This window comes from Exophiala dermatitidis (genome assembly GCF_000230625.1).
Source record: "Exophiala dermatitidis NIH/UT8656 unplaced genomic scaffold supercont1.6, whole genome shotgun sequence".
NCBI lineage: Eukaryota > Fungi > Ascomycota > Eurotiomycetes > Chaetothyriales > Herpotrichiellaceae > Exophiala > Exophiala dermatitidis.
Window position 1 is genome coordinate 1686425 of NW_008751651.1, and position 15606 is coordinate 1702030.

At 53.3% G+C, this 15606-nt stretch overlaps 6 protein-coding genes across 6 annotated transcripts; 3 read left to right on the forward strand and 3 right to left on the reverse strand.

Moving 5' to 3' along the window:
* Nucleotides 1-727: 727 nt before the first annotated feature.
* Nucleotides 728-4830, reverse strand: HMPREF1120_07448 (uncharacterized protein). The gene is made up of 4 exons (XM_009161672.1): nt 4547-4830; nt 4368-4484; nt 4047-4271; nt 728-3985 (listed from the first exon to the last, which is right to left on the reverse strand). The coding sequence occupies exons 1-4, from the start codon at nt 4595-4597 to the stop codon at nt 3701-3703; spliced, it is 678 nt and encodes a 225-aa protein (XP_009159920.1). The 5' UTR covers nt 4598-4830; the 3' UTR covers nt 728-3700.
* HMPREF1120_07449 (DNA repair protein RAD50) lies at nt 975-2790 on the forward strand (the record flags this gene model as incomplete). Its single annotated transcript, XM_009161673.1, has 2 exons — nt 975-1470; nt 1520-2790. 2 exons carry the CDS (start codon nt 975-977, stop codon nt 2788-2790), a joined length of 1767 nt encoding a protein of 588 aa, XP_009159921.1.
* An 87-nt stretch (nt 4831-4917) lies between the features above and the next one.
* On the reverse strand, nt 4918-7797 carry HMPREF1120_07450 (AAT family amino acid transporter). Its single transcript, XM_009161674.1, has 7 exons — nt 7313-7797; nt 7033-7258; nt 6697-6972; nt 6601-6641; nt 6001-6546; nt 5701-5934; nt 4918-5643 (listed from the first exon to the last, which is right to left on the reverse strand). The coding sequence occupies exons 1-7, from the start codon at nt 7476-7478 to the stop codon at nt 5429-5431; spliced, it is 1704 nt and encodes a 567-aa protein (XP_009159922.1). The 5' UTR covers nt 7479-7797; the 3' UTR covers nt 4918-5428.
* Nucleotides 7798-8149: 352 nt separating this feature from the next.
* HMPREF1120_07451 (aspartate aminotransferase) lies at nt 8150-9626 on the forward strand (the record flags this gene model as incomplete). The annotated part of the gene is made up of 5 exons (XM_009161675.1): nt 8150-8326; nt 8382-8872; nt 8929-9325; nt 9398-9503; nt 9559-9626. The coding sequence occupies 5 exons, from the start codon at nt 8150-8152 to the stop codon at nt 9624-9626; spliced, it is 1239 nt and encodes a 412-aa protein (XP_009159923.1).
* A 1755-nt stretch (nt 9627-11381) lies between these two features.
* On the reverse strand, nt 11382-14264 carry HMPREF1120_07452 (uncharacterized protein). Its single transcript, XM_009161676.1, has 3 exons — nt 13922-14264; nt 12589-13862; nt 11382-12535 (listed from the first exon to the last, which is right to left on the reverse strand). Exons 1-3 carry the CDS (start codon nt 13994-13996, stop codon nt 11581-11583), a joined length of 2304 nt encoding a protein of 767 aa, XP_009159924.1. The 5' UTR covers nt 13997-14264; the 3' UTR covers nt 11382-11580.
* Nucleotides 14265-14666: 402 nt separating this feature from the next.
* Nucleotides 14667-15585, forward strand: HMPREF1120_07453 (uncharacterized protein; the record flags this gene model as incomplete). Its single annotated transcript, XM_009161677.1, has 3 exons — nt 14667-14712; nt 14849-15144; nt 15220-15585. 3 exons carry the CDS (start codon nt 14667-14669, stop codon nt 15583-15585), a joined length of 708 nt encoding a protein of 235 aa, XP_009159925.1.
* Between the last annotated feature and the right edge of the window lie 21 nt (nt 15586-15606).

Genomic DNA, 15606 nt, shown 5'->3' on the forward strand with positions numbered 1-15606 from the left:
TGGCGGAGAGCAGTACCTTGGCCGGGTTGAATAACAGAGGTAGTGGACTGTACAGTAGTCACTTCAATACAATTATTGTAGAATTGGTTGTTAGTCTCCTGTTGTAGTGGTGCGGCATTTGATTCCTCCAAGTATGGAGTTCAAGTTGCTGGCTGAGGGCGTCAAGTTCGACTTCAAGTTCTGCACATTCTCCCCGGGTTCCCCCTGATCTGCTTCGTCACCAAGTGAGAATATTGCGCAAGCCCCTGGGAAGTATAGTCTAGCAGCTCGAAACCACATCCGCAGAGGTCCACCGAGGTCGGCCGACGCGCATGGATGAACAAAAGCGTCCAAGACCATGACCATGTTAACAATGGAATTCGAGTTCATCCGGACATTGAACTCATATACCTATCTAGGTATAGGGTATTTTGAATCGAGCGACGAAAGTACTGTACTACGACCAAAAGTACTGTATTATGTTCGGTGCATTGGTAAGACGGGCGAATGTTGCGCCGTCCACGTCCGGCTTTGGACCAATCAAACGCCACAGTCTGCTCGGTCAAATGTGTTCAGCCTCGTCCGCACATTCTCACGCCCGCTCCCCGTGTACCTTCGCTAAGGGTACCACTACAACTACCGCTGAAGTCAGATAGTCCATGCCCGGGCTTCCAGCACTGCATCCCACCGGCGCAATGGTTTGACGTGTGTCCGAATTCGTGCGCTCCGTCGTCATGACTGCAAACAGGTACTATCACGGTAGGGTATATCAAGCATCTCATTTCGCGTGTTCTCTATGTTTTGTCTTTATCCAAATACAGACGTATATTTCGTCGAAGTAAAACTCGCTTCACTTCAGTGACATCTCGCTACCCGCCAAGGTGTCAGTCCCCTCCCAACACATCTCCAGTACCACCTGGAAGGCCTCGACCAATTCTACAACTGTTGACCTACCTTGACTTTACCACGACCTACCAGTACCTACTCTTCTCATCATGTCTACGCCGGTAGACCCATCACCTCTAACCAAGGTCGAAACGCATCAGGAAACGGGCCCCGTGCCTCAGCAAATACAATCCGATGAAACAGCCTCGTCCGTGTCTGTTTCCTCACAGCCTGAACGAGATGACGTTAAGCCCGAGGAGACTCCTAAATTCGTCCCTACCACCAGCTTCCTGCTGGCCTTCACTGCGCTGGCCGTCCTGACGCTGATGGTGGCATTGGACGGGACATCGTTCAGCGTGGCGTTGCCCGTCATTGCGAAGAAGTTGCACGGCACGGCCATCGAAGCGTTCTGGGTAGGGACGTCGTTCTTGTTGGCCTCGACGGTCTTTCAACCCAACTATGGCTCCTTTAGCCACATTTTCGGACGAATGCCAGTCATCATGGTCTCGATTGCTTTGTTTTTTATAGGCGTCATGATGGCCGGCATGGCCAAGAACTTTGATCTTCTGTTAGCCGGTCGGACGATCCAGGGCATCGGCGGTGGTGGTGAGTCTGTCCATATATCCTGACAATCACCTTTTCTAACATAGACTAGGCATCATGGCCATGACCGAAATCGTGGTCACCGACCTCATCCCTCTCCGCTGGCGAGGACAATGGACCGGCGTACTGGCGGGAATGTGGAGTATCGGAAGCGTGTCGGGGCCCATTATCGGCGGAGCATTCGCAGAATCACAGTGGCGGTGGCTCCTCTGGCTCAACCTTCCCTTCATCGGCATCGGAGTCGTCATGGTGCCTGTGTTCCTCCGACTCAATGTCATCCCGCAGAGTATGGTCGCGAAGCTGCGCCGGGTCGACTGGATCGGCACCGTTCTTATTGTCGGCAGCTTGACGAGTATCCTCATTCCGCTGACGTGGGGCGGCGTCATGTACTCCTGGTCGTCGTGGCGGACGTTGGTGCCGCTGCTGGTTGGGGCGGCGGGCTGCGTGGGCTTCTGTTTCTTCGAGGCATACCTGGCGCCCGAGCCGCTGATGAGGCTGTCGGTGTTCGGCAACCGCACGGCCAACCTGGCCTTTTTCTGCACGGCGCTGCACGGTATGATCCTCTGGTGTCTGCTGTACTACCAGCCTCTGTACTTTGAAGCAGTCAAAGGATACAAGCCGGTCGTGGCGGGCGTGGCCTTGTTCCCGGCCACCTTCACCGTCGCGCCCATCGGGGTGGTGACTGGGATCCTGATCGCAAAGACGGCCGCTTATCGCTGGTCCATCTGGACCGGCTGGGTAATCACTGTGCTCGGCCTGGGGCTTTTGCTCTTGCTCGACGTCGACACCACGATCCCGCAGTGGATCTTCATCGATTTGGTCTCGGGCATCGGTCTAGGCATGTTGTTTCCATCCCTCCAATTCCAGCTGCAAGCCGCGAGCACCAACAAGGACATGGCCTTTGCCGTCTCCATGTTCATCTTCTTCCGCAATTTCGGCATGTCCGTCGGTGTCGCCATCGGCGGCGTAATTTTCCAGAACGAGATGGTCAAAAACCTCAAGCACTACCCGGACCTGGCTGCCCAGGCCAGCTCGTTGGCCGCGGATGCCGCCGCCCTCGTCCAAATCATTAACGACACCCCCGCGGGTCAGCGAAAGCTGGAGCTGCGCACCGCCTACGTTAAGAGTCTGCGCACCGTCTGGATCGTCCTCACCGCCTTGGCTGCCGTGTGTCTCATCGCCAGTTACTTCGTCAAAGCATACGACATGAATGTCGCCCTTGAGACCGAACAGGGTCTTGTCCACAAACCGCGCAACAACAAAGCTTCCCAGACCGAAGAGGGTTTGGCTATAGCCGAGAAGAACGTGCCGGGAGAAGCTTGATGACATTGACATCCTTTTCCGTCTGCTACTCTTCGGTCTCGATGTCGTCCTCTTAAGGATTTCAAGTTTTGAGCTTCATGATGCTTTGCGTGTGCCGGAGTCTCGTCTTGTGGTTTGTGGTTGACTTGTAGGACTCATCATCCTGGCGTGGCCTAGCATGGCATAGCGTTAGATAGAGGGCGTACATTAGGTACATCTTTGTAATAGATATCTCCATTTTCGGAAGCAGATCCTCAACGTGTCCAGTGTGCCAATCTTCGAATCTGTTCACCTTGATCGTAGATTTAGGTTATTGGTCATCATTGCTGTCAGGAGTCCCGGGGCCTTGCCCAGGCCTGTTCCGCTTGAGCGACCGCTAAACCTTTTGTCGAGGGAGAACGCGCAGGACGTTCAGGATCTCGGACGGCTCCATTCTCTACCCTTGAACCTCGAGCTGGGCACTCAGGTCCACGCCTCTCCCCTTCACGTACGTCCCAGGGTTGAATTATAAGCCGTGTTTCCTAGCCGAGTCTTCACAGACCCGATGGACCTGCCGAATCCTCTCACAATTCGACACGCTTGGTCTGCCGATCAAGTAGATCGGAGAGATAGCTCTAGTAGTGGTAGCCTTCATGTCCCACGAGAGACTTCATGGTTAAATGAAGCATGATGGTCAGTGACTGTAACGGGCCGAGACAGCATGTGTTTACTGGAGCAACCTGAACTTTACACGTTTTGAAAAATTCTGTTCTGAGCCGGGGATGATGTTTTCCTTGTTCATCTTGCGCTTTTGGATGTGTCGACGTCGGAAGCGATAGATACATAGTGTGGCACCCAAACAAGTAGCCGCACGAGACAATTTATCCACGAGTTCAGGAGTGAGAAGAGACTCGCTAGGAGTGTCAACAAGCAGGGGTGTGTGTTTCCAAGACTACACACGCAGCCGGGCGATTGTTAGGCCCATTGGTTCACCTTTGTGTAGCGCCTCGAGAGTTTTGCGATCAATCTCGGCTCGTTCTGCCATGAGCCGCAAGCATTCAGGTGCATGATGGACAGGGATGATGACCACACCGTCGGCGTCAGCTACGACGTAATCTCCCGGATGGATGATGAAAGGTCGCTTCTGCTCCGGCGACGTGAATTGCACGGGCACGTTGACTCTGGAAGAGCGAGTCACTCCCGCAGACCCCACTGGCGAAGTCGCTCGGGCGAACAACTGGACAAACTCGGTTAGCATACCGCGATCTTTGTCATCTAAAAGATCGGTCGGGACATACAGGAAACCCGAGTTCTCGATGCTCCAGAATGTCGCGGAAATTGCCATCGATCACCACTCCCCGGGCACCCAAATACTTGGATCTCGTACTCATCAGGCCACCCCAACATGCGGTGTAGTATCCCTGCGGCTGTGATATGAACACGACTTCACCAGGCTGGACACAGTCCACAAAGAACTGTTTGGGGGTCGGCGCGGTCGTGTCCGCAGCGTCCACCATCTGTACCTGTGCCATCCGAAAGTTTCAGCGACGGAACAGAACACGACAGCGGCCGGGTCGGTATCACCAAGCGGACCGGTGTCTCCTCATTTGGACACTCACTGTGACTACAGGACCCACGATTTTCGTGCTCCCTGCTTGTTGCTCCGGCGAGAACATCTTCAGCCCGTGCAGGTACCCTCCATACCGCACCCCAAGCTTGACCAGCGCATCTGCAACCTGCCGGTTCAGTCTAGTTAGGCTTCTGATCGTTTGAGTGGGGGTTTGGACAAGGCACGCACATCACTGGATGTATAATGTTGTAACTCTGTGACTAGGTCGGAAGCCGCCATGATAAGAGACTTGTTCCCCTGATACCGCCCCTTGGTCAGCCGAAAATGTGGGTGTCTTCCGAGCTGCGGAAGTGCGGATCCCTGATCTTGTGAACGGAGGTGCTATCGGGCGTGCGACCACCACTCTGGATCGGATATATTCTGATCGTTGATGTGGTACAGGTAGTCGAGCAGAGCCCGATGCTTCATATTATATCTTATAGTATGTAGACACTCGACGGTACGCCTCTACAAGGTCAGCTGGTACGTGACCATCCCAGATTCATCTGGTACGGAGCCCTCCGATTACCCGGAGCCTTCCGTGACTTGTTATGTAATTGTTACTGCAAGCCAGACTCGCTCGCAATTATTAGACAGGTGGGTTCGGGCTGTACAAGGACCCATAGAGGCACGATGCAGCACTCCAGATGCCGCCACGGTGCCACACATCCTTGCCCAGCAATTCATGGCTGCAACAACGTTGAGTCAGGCATAGGACGCTCTATGAGCCAGATTTGATCAACTGGGAAGCACGTTCTCCGTCGAAGGCTTCGCAAGCACAGTGCTCTGGAAGGGAACAGGGCTGAAAGAGGCCCAAAACGTCTAGGATACCACGATCTTGTCCCCTGCAATCTCCTTCTTATCGTAGATATCTATATTTCTGCTTCCATACCTCTATTCACCGCTACATCCGTCTGGGAGTATATGACGTTCAAAAGCGCCTCAGACCGACTGGAACATCCCTGTTGTGAAGATTGTCTGCTATGGTCTTGAAACGAAAGGGATTTTTGGCCAGATGTCGCAAATGGATCGTCGAGAAGACAATTTTGCCACCGTCCTGTGGTGCACTTTTCACACAAGATAACCTAAAGTATGGCGGTAGAGCCGATGAAACTTCCCGTGGCTCTCTGTCCTTGCAGCTTGTTGTGCAAGAAACTCGGCCTCGTCTTGGTCCACTTCGGCCTTACCTGTCCAGATATCCGCCTCTGACGACCTGACATATTTGGTTTTGTTCCAAATCTTCCATCCGAGCGTCAGAACAATATATATGACCACGCCCAAGTAGCCTGCAAAGTACCCCATGTCAGTCAACCGAAATCGAACGGGAAGTCTGCACGGCTTACCGGTGAGGAAGTTTTTGTAGTCGAAGTTGCCCCAGGACCCATGGGTGAAGACCGAAAAGTTCTTAGTAAGGAGAACGAGGATGGTAAAGAACAAGGCAATGACGGAACCCCAGAGACCAAAAGGAGCTCGGAAGTGCAACGATGAATCAGTGACCTCCTGTGCCCTTCGTGCCCGGACGAAATGGATATGGCTGATCAGGATAGTGACCCACGTAAGCAAGCCAAAGCTCGTCGCTAGAGACCGTCATCAGCAAAGGTTGAAAGAAGAAAAAAAGGCTGGCTGGCAGTCAGAGTGCTTACTCAGGTTCACGAAGTATTGAAATACCCGCGTCGACTCGTCCGAGACATTCATGAATGCCAGCAGCGTCATTGACACTGCGACTGTGAAGGCCCAGAAGGGTATTTTTCTACTGTTCGTCGAGGACAGAAAAGCCGGGGCCTGATGCTGAGCTGAAAGGCTGTATAGGGTACGCGAAGCGACGTAGACATCGGTGACCGCCGCTGAGAGGTTAAACACCATCACGGCGGCATTGATGATTCCGGGAAGCGCCTTGATCCCGGCAACCTTGACAGCGGCGACAAAGGGCGAAGCAGCGGCGCCGTGGCCCGACTTTTGGGCAAAGCTAAGGTAAGAAGAGTTGTACGGCACCAGGAGACCGACCAGAAAGATCGTAGTGATGTAGAAGATACAAATTCTCCAGAAGGTCATGCGGATCGCACGAGGGATGGCTCGACGGGGATTTTGCGCCTCGCCTACGGTGACCCCGACCATCTCGGTGCCTAGGTAGGCGAACACACCCGAATTGAGAGCGGCCCAGACGGAGAGGAACTTGCCCGTTGCACCTTCTGAAGCAGACGGTTAGTGGCTTGCGAATTGTTTGGGGGTTTGAGACAGCCCACCAGCAATGTAGGGTTTGAAGGCGCCCGGATTTGACCAATATCTGGGAACCTTTAGCGGGTACACACAACAACCGTGTGAGAGAGGCTGTCGCTTACTCGAAGCCTGTGGCGTGCCGGTTTGGACCTCCGCCAGCGGCCAGAACAATTCCTAGGATGATAAAGCCGACGAGGACGAGGAGTTTGATGGTGCAGAGCCAAAATTCCACCTCTCCTAGGACCCGCACTCCGAGATAATTGACAATCACCACGAAAAGCCAGAAGATGGCTATGAAGACCCCGGGATTCACATGGTCACGCGGGACCCAGAATTGAATAACCAGAGCCAAGGATGTCAGCTGGTTGGCGGCCGCGAAGAAGTATTTGAACGCATATCTATAGAGAGGCGGTTAGCAGACGAAGCTCGCGAGTCAAAATGACCAGTCCAGCACTAACGACCATCCTAGAGCAAAGCCCAGCGCTGGGTCGACAAAACGGCTGGCATAGCCCGGGAAGCTGGTGCCCAGAGGCAGCCAGGTGGCCATCTCGCCTAGGGCAGTGATGACCACGAAGCAAAGCAGTCCAGTGGCCGCATATCCGATGAGTAGTGACCCTGGACCATAGTTGGCCAAACCCTGGCCGCTGCCGATGATCAAGCCGCTCCCAATGGCGCCGCCCAGAGCTATAGCGTTCTTGTCAGCGACATGCGTCCGCGGCGAATGCTTCCTCACCATACCAATCATGCTCAAGTGACGCGGCTTCAGGCCACGGCGAAGCTGTTTCCGGGGAGGTGTTTCCTCTTTATGACACCATATCTCTTGTACATTCTCGCCGTCGTCTTGCACACGTATGACGGAGATCTTTTCCACGTCCTGTTCAATACGTGGTTCCTCATGAGCCATCTTCGGTAGACTCCGAGGGGATAGTAGCAGCAATGTAAAGGCAGGGAGTCAGAGGTGAAGGGAGGAAGCGATGTCCCAGACCCGTGTCTGGAGAGGATGACCACGTCTATTATACTATATGGTGTTCGCGTCCGGGAGAGTCCCCCTTATGCTCGACTGTGGTCTCCGAGGGGGAAAAATTGGGTCGGCAGCTGTACCGGAGTCGTCCATGGGGTAGAGATAAGAAGCAGGGCTAAAGAAGCAGAGCTAACTCCTCATCCCATAAAGACAAAGACTCACATTTTTCCAACACAGCCTTCAATTAGTGCTAGATAAGGCGCTGGCGGTCATGATGCAGCAAGCAGATATCTTGCGGCCCACCCGCGGAGGGATCCTGTAAGCGGAGTTTTCCTCTGACGGAATCTTCCTGGTGCTTTCAGGGGGGCACGGAAGGCTCCTTGGCTCCGCTTCGACTCGCGGAAAGCCTCGAGAAGGACGTAGGATCCACTCATCGCGCCAGCCCTGGACCTGCAGTGACCTCAAGACAACAGAAGTCGTTATATAACCAGGGCAGGGCACACACGACACAACACGCACTACTAGGGAGCTAGACAACCCATGGCTTTTGGCGGCAGCCTTTCGATAAAGGTCTTTTGCCCAGATAGACGGTCGACTCGCTTCGGCAATCGAAGATGGGTTCTTTCACGCCAACGTCGTCCTTTTCACATCTCGACCCCATTCCTCTAGACGCCATCTATTCCCTCAAGGAGACCTTCGCGGCAGACAGCAATGAGAACAAGATCATCCTAGGCTCTGGCGTCTACCGAGATGATGCATCGCAGCCGTGGGTCTTGCCGTCGGTGCAAAAGGTGCGCCTATACCGCCTTTTTAAGAGGGAATATAACACTCACGTCCACTTAACAGGCCGAGGAGATCGTTAACAACCTCCAAGATCCTGGCCGGTATGAATATCTACCTATTCCGGGTTACGCACCATTCTACACTGCTGCCCGGGATCTCCTTTTCGGAGGCCTGGAAGGCAAAGCGGACCGGGTTGTCTCGGTGCACACCATTGCAGGAACAGGCGCCAACAGTCTGGGAGCTCGATTTCTCAAAGAGGCAACCAATCCGTCGGCTGTGTGGGTGCCTGATCCGACATGGGTCAATCACCGCAACATTTGGAGCCTCGCTGGTGTCGAGGTGAAAACGTACCCGTACTGGAACCCTACCAAGAAAGCGTTGGATTTCGAAAGGCTACTTGAAGTTCTCGAGAGCGAGGCCAACAAGGGTGATGTGATCATCTTGCATGCCTGCGCTCACAACCCGACCGGCATGGACCCCACGAGGGAGCAGTGGACCGCGATCGCGACCTTGTGCGAGACAAAAGGCCTGTTTCCATTCTTCGACTGCGCCTAGTAAGTGACAGGGGTCCTAAAGTGAGCAATAGGATTACACACTGACCATATATTAGCCTCGGGTTTGCCAGTGGCGACGTCGACAAAGACGCATGGGCCGTGAGACACTTCGCATCCCGAGGGACCATGGAACTTGCCGTGGCCCAGTCTTTCTCCAAGAATATGGGCCTCTACGGCGAGCGGGTTGGTGCCCTCCATGTGCTGGCCGCCACGGCCGACGCCGCCTCCAAGCTAAAAGGCCATCTGGCCCGCCTACAGCGCGGCCATATCTCGCAGCCTCCCAGAAGGGGAGCCAGGATCGCCGCAACGATCCTCACCTCCCCGAGCTTATACCAAGAGTGGCTGTCTGATCTCAGGGATATGAGTGGCCGCATTCAGGATATGCGTCGCGCGCTCTACGATCAACTGCTGTCTCTGGGAACTCCTGGCAGCTGGGAACACATTCGTTCGCAGGTAAGATCTATCTCGACCGCAGAAGAACATGTGCAAGTCGATGCAGTGTTGATGCTGAGGTGTTTTCGTTAGATCGGCATGTTTTCTTATACCGGCCTCACTCCGGAGCAAGTGGCAACCATCCAGGCCGACAGCCATGTCTACATGCTGAAATCTGGACGCATCAACATCGCGGGGCGTAAGTCTCGCCCTGCCTGGGATTCGACTCGACTGCGGTGCTGACATATCCACAGTGACCACCAAGAACGTCGAGTACACGGCACGCGCCATAGATGCTGCAGTCAGGCGGTCGCCAAGATAGTCTTCGCTCCAACACAGTCACCGCGAACTTCCCCCGAAGCAAAGACCGTGGCACGGAGTTATTCTCTGGAGTACATGCCATCCCAATCACAAGCGCGGCCAGCGTCGGCATATTTTGGCTGCCACCAGAGTACTTAGTCCAGAAGTCCGAACACGATCACAAAACGACCGTTGTTCTGAGCAGATCCCAAGAGACTCATCCTTGACCTCCTGACCAGCAGGCAAGCTAGATAGACCTCGAGAAAATCTCTCAAATAGCTGTGGCAAAGCACGATGGTCGGTCAGGGCAGGTCTACGATTGAGCAGTCACCGTGATACCCGTGGAAGTGTATATTGGTCAAGCGTCCTCTGCTATGCAGCTGTCATACTCATTCAGTCTCCTCCCACGTAAAACGCCCTGTTTTCGTCATCAGTTTCTGCCAGTTCATCCAATCTTGAAACAGCTTCCGTCATAAACTCTCAATCGCCAACAGTTCGAGCAAGTCCTCGATTAGCCGCAAAAAGTGCTTGACTGGTCCATCACACCGTTGAGTTTTTTCCCTATTCATACCCATCCGTTACCAATTTTCTTAGACTTGACCATAAACGCACAATCACAACGATGCCAGGCACGCATGAGGGCCTCGAACTCAACAGACCTTGCAGAAGAGGTGTTGCCGAGGTGCCGAAAGACTGTCGGCCATTTCCGAACCACATACTTGTTCCTCGGCATGCTGCTCTGAGTGCTGGTCCCCCGTCCCCGGTGTAAATTGCTGTAGTATCATTTTGGCTATCATTTGGGGCTTCCCAAGTCGAAATCTGCGTCGCAAGTCTGTAGTGGTGGACGGGAGCGACTCTCATATTGTTAGAGCTTTGTCAATACTCCCACATTGGTCCAGTGTTCCTGGGCGCTTTGAGCACTCACGCCTCTGAACACTTGGCCTCCAGACCATTACCTGTTCCGTTGGCAGTAATATCATCAAGTATACTTCCAAAGGCCGCGGAGGATGAGGTCCCAGTCGGATATCGAGCTCTATGACGGTGGAGAACGTTAACGATCAAGATAACTAGACCGTAAGGGGTATTTTTTTTTCTGAAGTGTTATGTAGCATTGTTACATAATATCAATTGGTATTGACTCTTGAGAAGAAGCGGAGAGGAGTAGTCCGGTCCCATGGGTGGTTCCGCTGCCGCAGTCTCGAATGACTCCGGAAGCAAGCCGATACTGGAGTGTTCCGTGAGTACCTCACGCACGTACGTTTCCGCGGATCTCCATCACATCCTCAGATATCAAGTTCTTGCCATGCGAATAGCATGGCCTCTCAATTATAGTAAGATTGATAGGTGAGGGTGCTGATAAGGCCACTGCACCAGCACTGGATTATCATGTCCATCGATCCTTTCACCTCTACGTCAAAATCATCGATAGAGCTTCAACCTTACCGCAATGGCCTAGGAGAAGGCTCTGCAGGCTCCGAGCCAGGGAAAACTTCGATGTTGAGGCTGGCTCGCAAGTCACCATCGACCCGGGGAAAGAGAGAAGGCCTGTCCGCAGGCTTGACAAGTACCTTGGATTGCATGGTGCGGCACATGGGGCCATGATGTTCCTCCTCCACAAGAAAAATTCCGAGAAGCAGAAAAAGGTCGAGCATGGTGTGCAGGACGAGGACGCGGCTCGCGGCGATCAGAACATCCACTTCAAGTGTCCTATCTAGGTCGCGTGCGTCGAGGAAGCATGGCGGTAGACATGGAGGGAAATCCACCAGCCACATGAATCCTGCGATGGACATCTGGTTTATACTTGGCTGATTTATACTTGCACAGGGCTTCGCTTCGATTGGCAATCTTCTTGTTTCAGATATGATATATCCTGTTCTAGAACTACATGTTTGTCAACTTTGTTCCATAAATACTTGTTTCAATTGCCCATATGTCTTTGAGACTTTTCCTACAAGAGCCCAAATGTACCACATAACTCATACATCATAGGCCTGTGCTTCCCAGATCGGATCGTTCGGTGGCTCGAAAAAAGGTGTATGAAAGCTCCCGAACATATCTGGTAGATGGAAGTCATCATGAAGGAATGAATTGAAAATGTCCTCGATGTTCTCCATGCCCCGTTCACCGCTTGTCTGAGGCACAAACGGCACCTCGTCGACAGCGTCATTAGCCCGTTCCGAACGTGTCCATGTTGTCGGATCGTTGGCACGAGTATATTGCTTATCATAAGACATCAAATCCATGGTGACGTTGGCCAGACGTTGAAAACTGCGGCTTCCTCTCCGCGCGGAGGGCCACCACTCGCCCGCGACGGTCAGTAGGCTGGAGCAAAGGCGCAGGTCTGCAGACAGCTGTGTGATGGAGACAGATGCGCGAATCTCTTTAGAACTCCAGATGCAATAGGCCAGGGTAGAACCAGCGAGGGAGATGCCTTGTGCAGTGAGCCAGCTCAGGATGAGGCATTCTTCATCATACAAGGACCAAAACAGCCGAAGGCGGTTGGCCGCACTCTCGAAACAACGGCGAAGAGCAGCTATGTCGGGCTGCGGGCTGCCGGGAGAAGGCTGATAGAGAAGGCCCACTGCGTAGTAGTAGTCGATCTGGAGTTCGGTCTGAAACCGTCGCGTCTGACCCACGGCAAGTGCATCCATTTGTCTCAAGCCATCGTCCAGCCAGGCATCTAAACGCGTGAGCATGTCGGCTTGCAAGCTCGAGCGTGTCGGTTCAGGTAATGAAGGGGATGACCGGTACAGATGCTGTCTGATCTCGGACACCAACTGCGCCCATTGAAATCGAAGAATGGAATAGCCCAGATAGTCCTGATCAGCATCAGGACTAGTATGGATCGAGTCAGAGAGGACAGAAGAAAAATTCAGGTCAAAAGCATCGTCTGGGAACCCTAATGGCCGCCCTTGAATAGCGCCAATGAATCTATCGACGGGTTAGAGACGCCCAAATGTTTGGCCAGATATGACGTTACGTACCTATCAAGTCTGTAGAGACAGAAAAAGGTGCGGCGTCGCATCTGAACTGTGACGCGGGAGAAGCGTTCCGCAGGGTTAGCGTCGCGATGGAGGCCCATGTCGACGGCATAGGCCATGCCCAAATGGAGTAGCACCCAGGCGTTGCCGCTATGTTGACTGAGAAAGCCATGCATCACAGACAATACTACGAGCTGTGTTGAGGGCAGAGAAATCTCAGCTAGCGCCAACGAGGTCAGAGCAAATGCCTTGCCTTCGTAGCGCTGTGGGTTGGCTGGAAAACGACGCCGGCGTGCTTGGACATAGGAGGCAATGCTGAGGACGCTGAGCAAGATAGCGGCAGCAGTAGTTGTGGAGATTGGTGTGACATCCTTGTCGTCCACATGAGCGACTTCACCATTGTAAGAGAAGGGTACAACAGTATCGGGCCAGCCGTTGTGCTGGAGACGACATGTGTTGGGAGTGGCGATACTGGCATACAGTGCCTCGATCAGCGCTACGATGCTGGGCTCGTGCAAAACAGGATACACCGGATGGTTGTGGGAGAAGAACAGGCGCACAAGCCGGTCGCATTCATCTCGGGGAGGCAAGACGGCGCGTAAATCGTCCAGGAGCTTCCTGTCACCGTCACGCTCCGCGGTCGGGTCGTCGTGGTCTCTCGTGTTAGGGACTTGGAACCTTTGCTGTATGGTGCTAGGTCCGCCAGGTAGCAAGTGGGCGAACAAATTACCGGAGGAAGCGCCGAGATAATGCAAGCGTGGCACGGCGAGATGAAAAGAGATCAGGCCAGGATCGAATTGGATGCTTACTGAATCTCCCTCACCCTCATCAGGTCCTGTACCTGTACTAGTAGTGCGCAAACGTTTTGCTGGAGGAGCCAAGCCCGCCGGGTAAGGATCAAGGTGGTTGCTCAATGTGGTTTCGTCCCCTTCTCCTGTTCCCACGGTCCGGACACGCTCTGCTGGAGCAGTCGAGCCCGCGGTGCGAGAAAGCTGGTTGAGTGTGGTATCGTTCCCAACTTCGCCTGATCCTGTGGTCCGGAGAAGGCTGGCTGGAGGAATCGGGGCCGGCGTCTCTGCTGTCCTCGCCAAAGACCCAGTCGAGAGGTCAACATCGGGCAAGCGTGTCTTGACCACATTCTCCAGCCATGTAAGGCGGGACAGTGCATCAGTAACAAAGCCCCGTGGTACGTTCTCTTGGCCCGCTACAGCAACGACGTCGATGCAACGTACACCCGCCCTCTCACACTTGGAGCACGATGGCGTCCGGCCATCGCACTACCACAACAATCAGTATACCTTACATGTACCACTGGAGCAGGGATTATTGGACTAACTTTGACTCGTCGCTCACGGCACCGCTGACAGGCACTCCGCACTTTCTTCTCACGAGCATTGCTGCTTGCTGACATGGTACCATGGTCATTCTGCGTCGACAGGGTTGGAAACAAAGTATGTGGGCGCGGAATGCGGGATATGCGACAAGCGCCGTCTGCGCGGATAACCCTGTGGCAGCTTGGCTAACATCCCCTAACCCGCAGCGTTCGTGATAAGGGTACATTCATAGCCAAACCTTATCATACAAGAATTAGACCTTGGACGGAGTGGCTGCCGATGCCACAGAGAGGTGTGCCGTTGCAACGGATACGAACGAGATACTAGTAGGTCGATCAATACATAATAGGAAGGTAAAATGTACTACTATAAAACTAAACAGGTAAATCATAAGCCCCTAATCTATATCCTTTACTTTAATATAGCTTATGTAACACAGTTATGGCATAAAAAATACATTATAATGATTAGGTGAAAAGTCGACGTCTAGAATATCTATAAAAATTCGACATACTTGGTATCCTAACGTACTTACCGATAGGCACTTGCTTATAAAGTAAGTGTGGCGCCGCGCACGCGGCCGCCAACCTAAGAAGGAAGGGTGGGTTCCTCGGACTATTGTAGGTCCTTGGTACGTTTGATTAATCTCCAACATCAAACATCACACACTGGCAGAGTCCCTACAATAAAGTGATAAGTCGTGTACACTAGGCGCGCCCAGTGTGTACATCTGACTCCGAGTGCAAGATGTCTTCGGCCTCACCGCAAAAGGTGTCGCTATATTCGACAAACGGTATGTTCTCTTCCTCTTCCGGTCCTGGCGGCAGTGTCACTCTCGCTCTCAATGCATATCTCTCCATCTCCCACCACTGCAGCGTTCCTCTCTCTTGACACTAACAATGACAACTGTTTTCCTTCGGCATTGATAGATCTCAAGAACGCGACCGACGACTCTCTGGCACCATACCTCACAACGCTCCCCAAACCATACACCTTCACCCAACAGCACACCAAGACCGACGTCCACTTACTCCTCGGATACACAGCAGTCCTCATCGCTGCCGTCCTATTCTACGCAGACTACAAGCTCGGCTGGGCCGCGACCAAGGCATACACTGGCCCCGCGTGCGTGGCGTATTTTGTGCTCAATGGCGCCCTGACATATTGGATCTGGGCCGTCGAGGCCGGCACGGTGTTCGTGGGAATTAGGGAGGGGGGACAAAAGGTACAACACAAGCAACACTGCAGCATTGCACACTCTTGTTTATGTTCCGTGTTGCTAACGCAACACTACCTACAGTTAACCCTCAAGTCCTCAACACAAAAGTACAAGCCGATATACAAGCTCAAAGTGACGTACGAGGCGCCCTCGGGCAAAAGATGGGAGGACAAGGAAATGCAAGGCTCGTTCACGCAGTGGTTCAATACACATGGATATCTGCAGAAGAAGGAATTGTATGCTTGGTTGGCGGGGAATATTGAAGTGATTGGTCTGGCGGAGACGGAGAAGGAAATGCAAACGAAGACAAAAGATACTGGCAGCACGTCGATACCCTTAGCCGTCGAGGCAGAACCGTCATCATTCTCTACAGGTGCTGTGGCCGAGGATGCCGGTGTAACGGCCACGAGTAGTGCCAAGAAGGGCAGAGGCAAGAAGAAGGCCTGAGAGAGAGTCCTTTGCGACAGA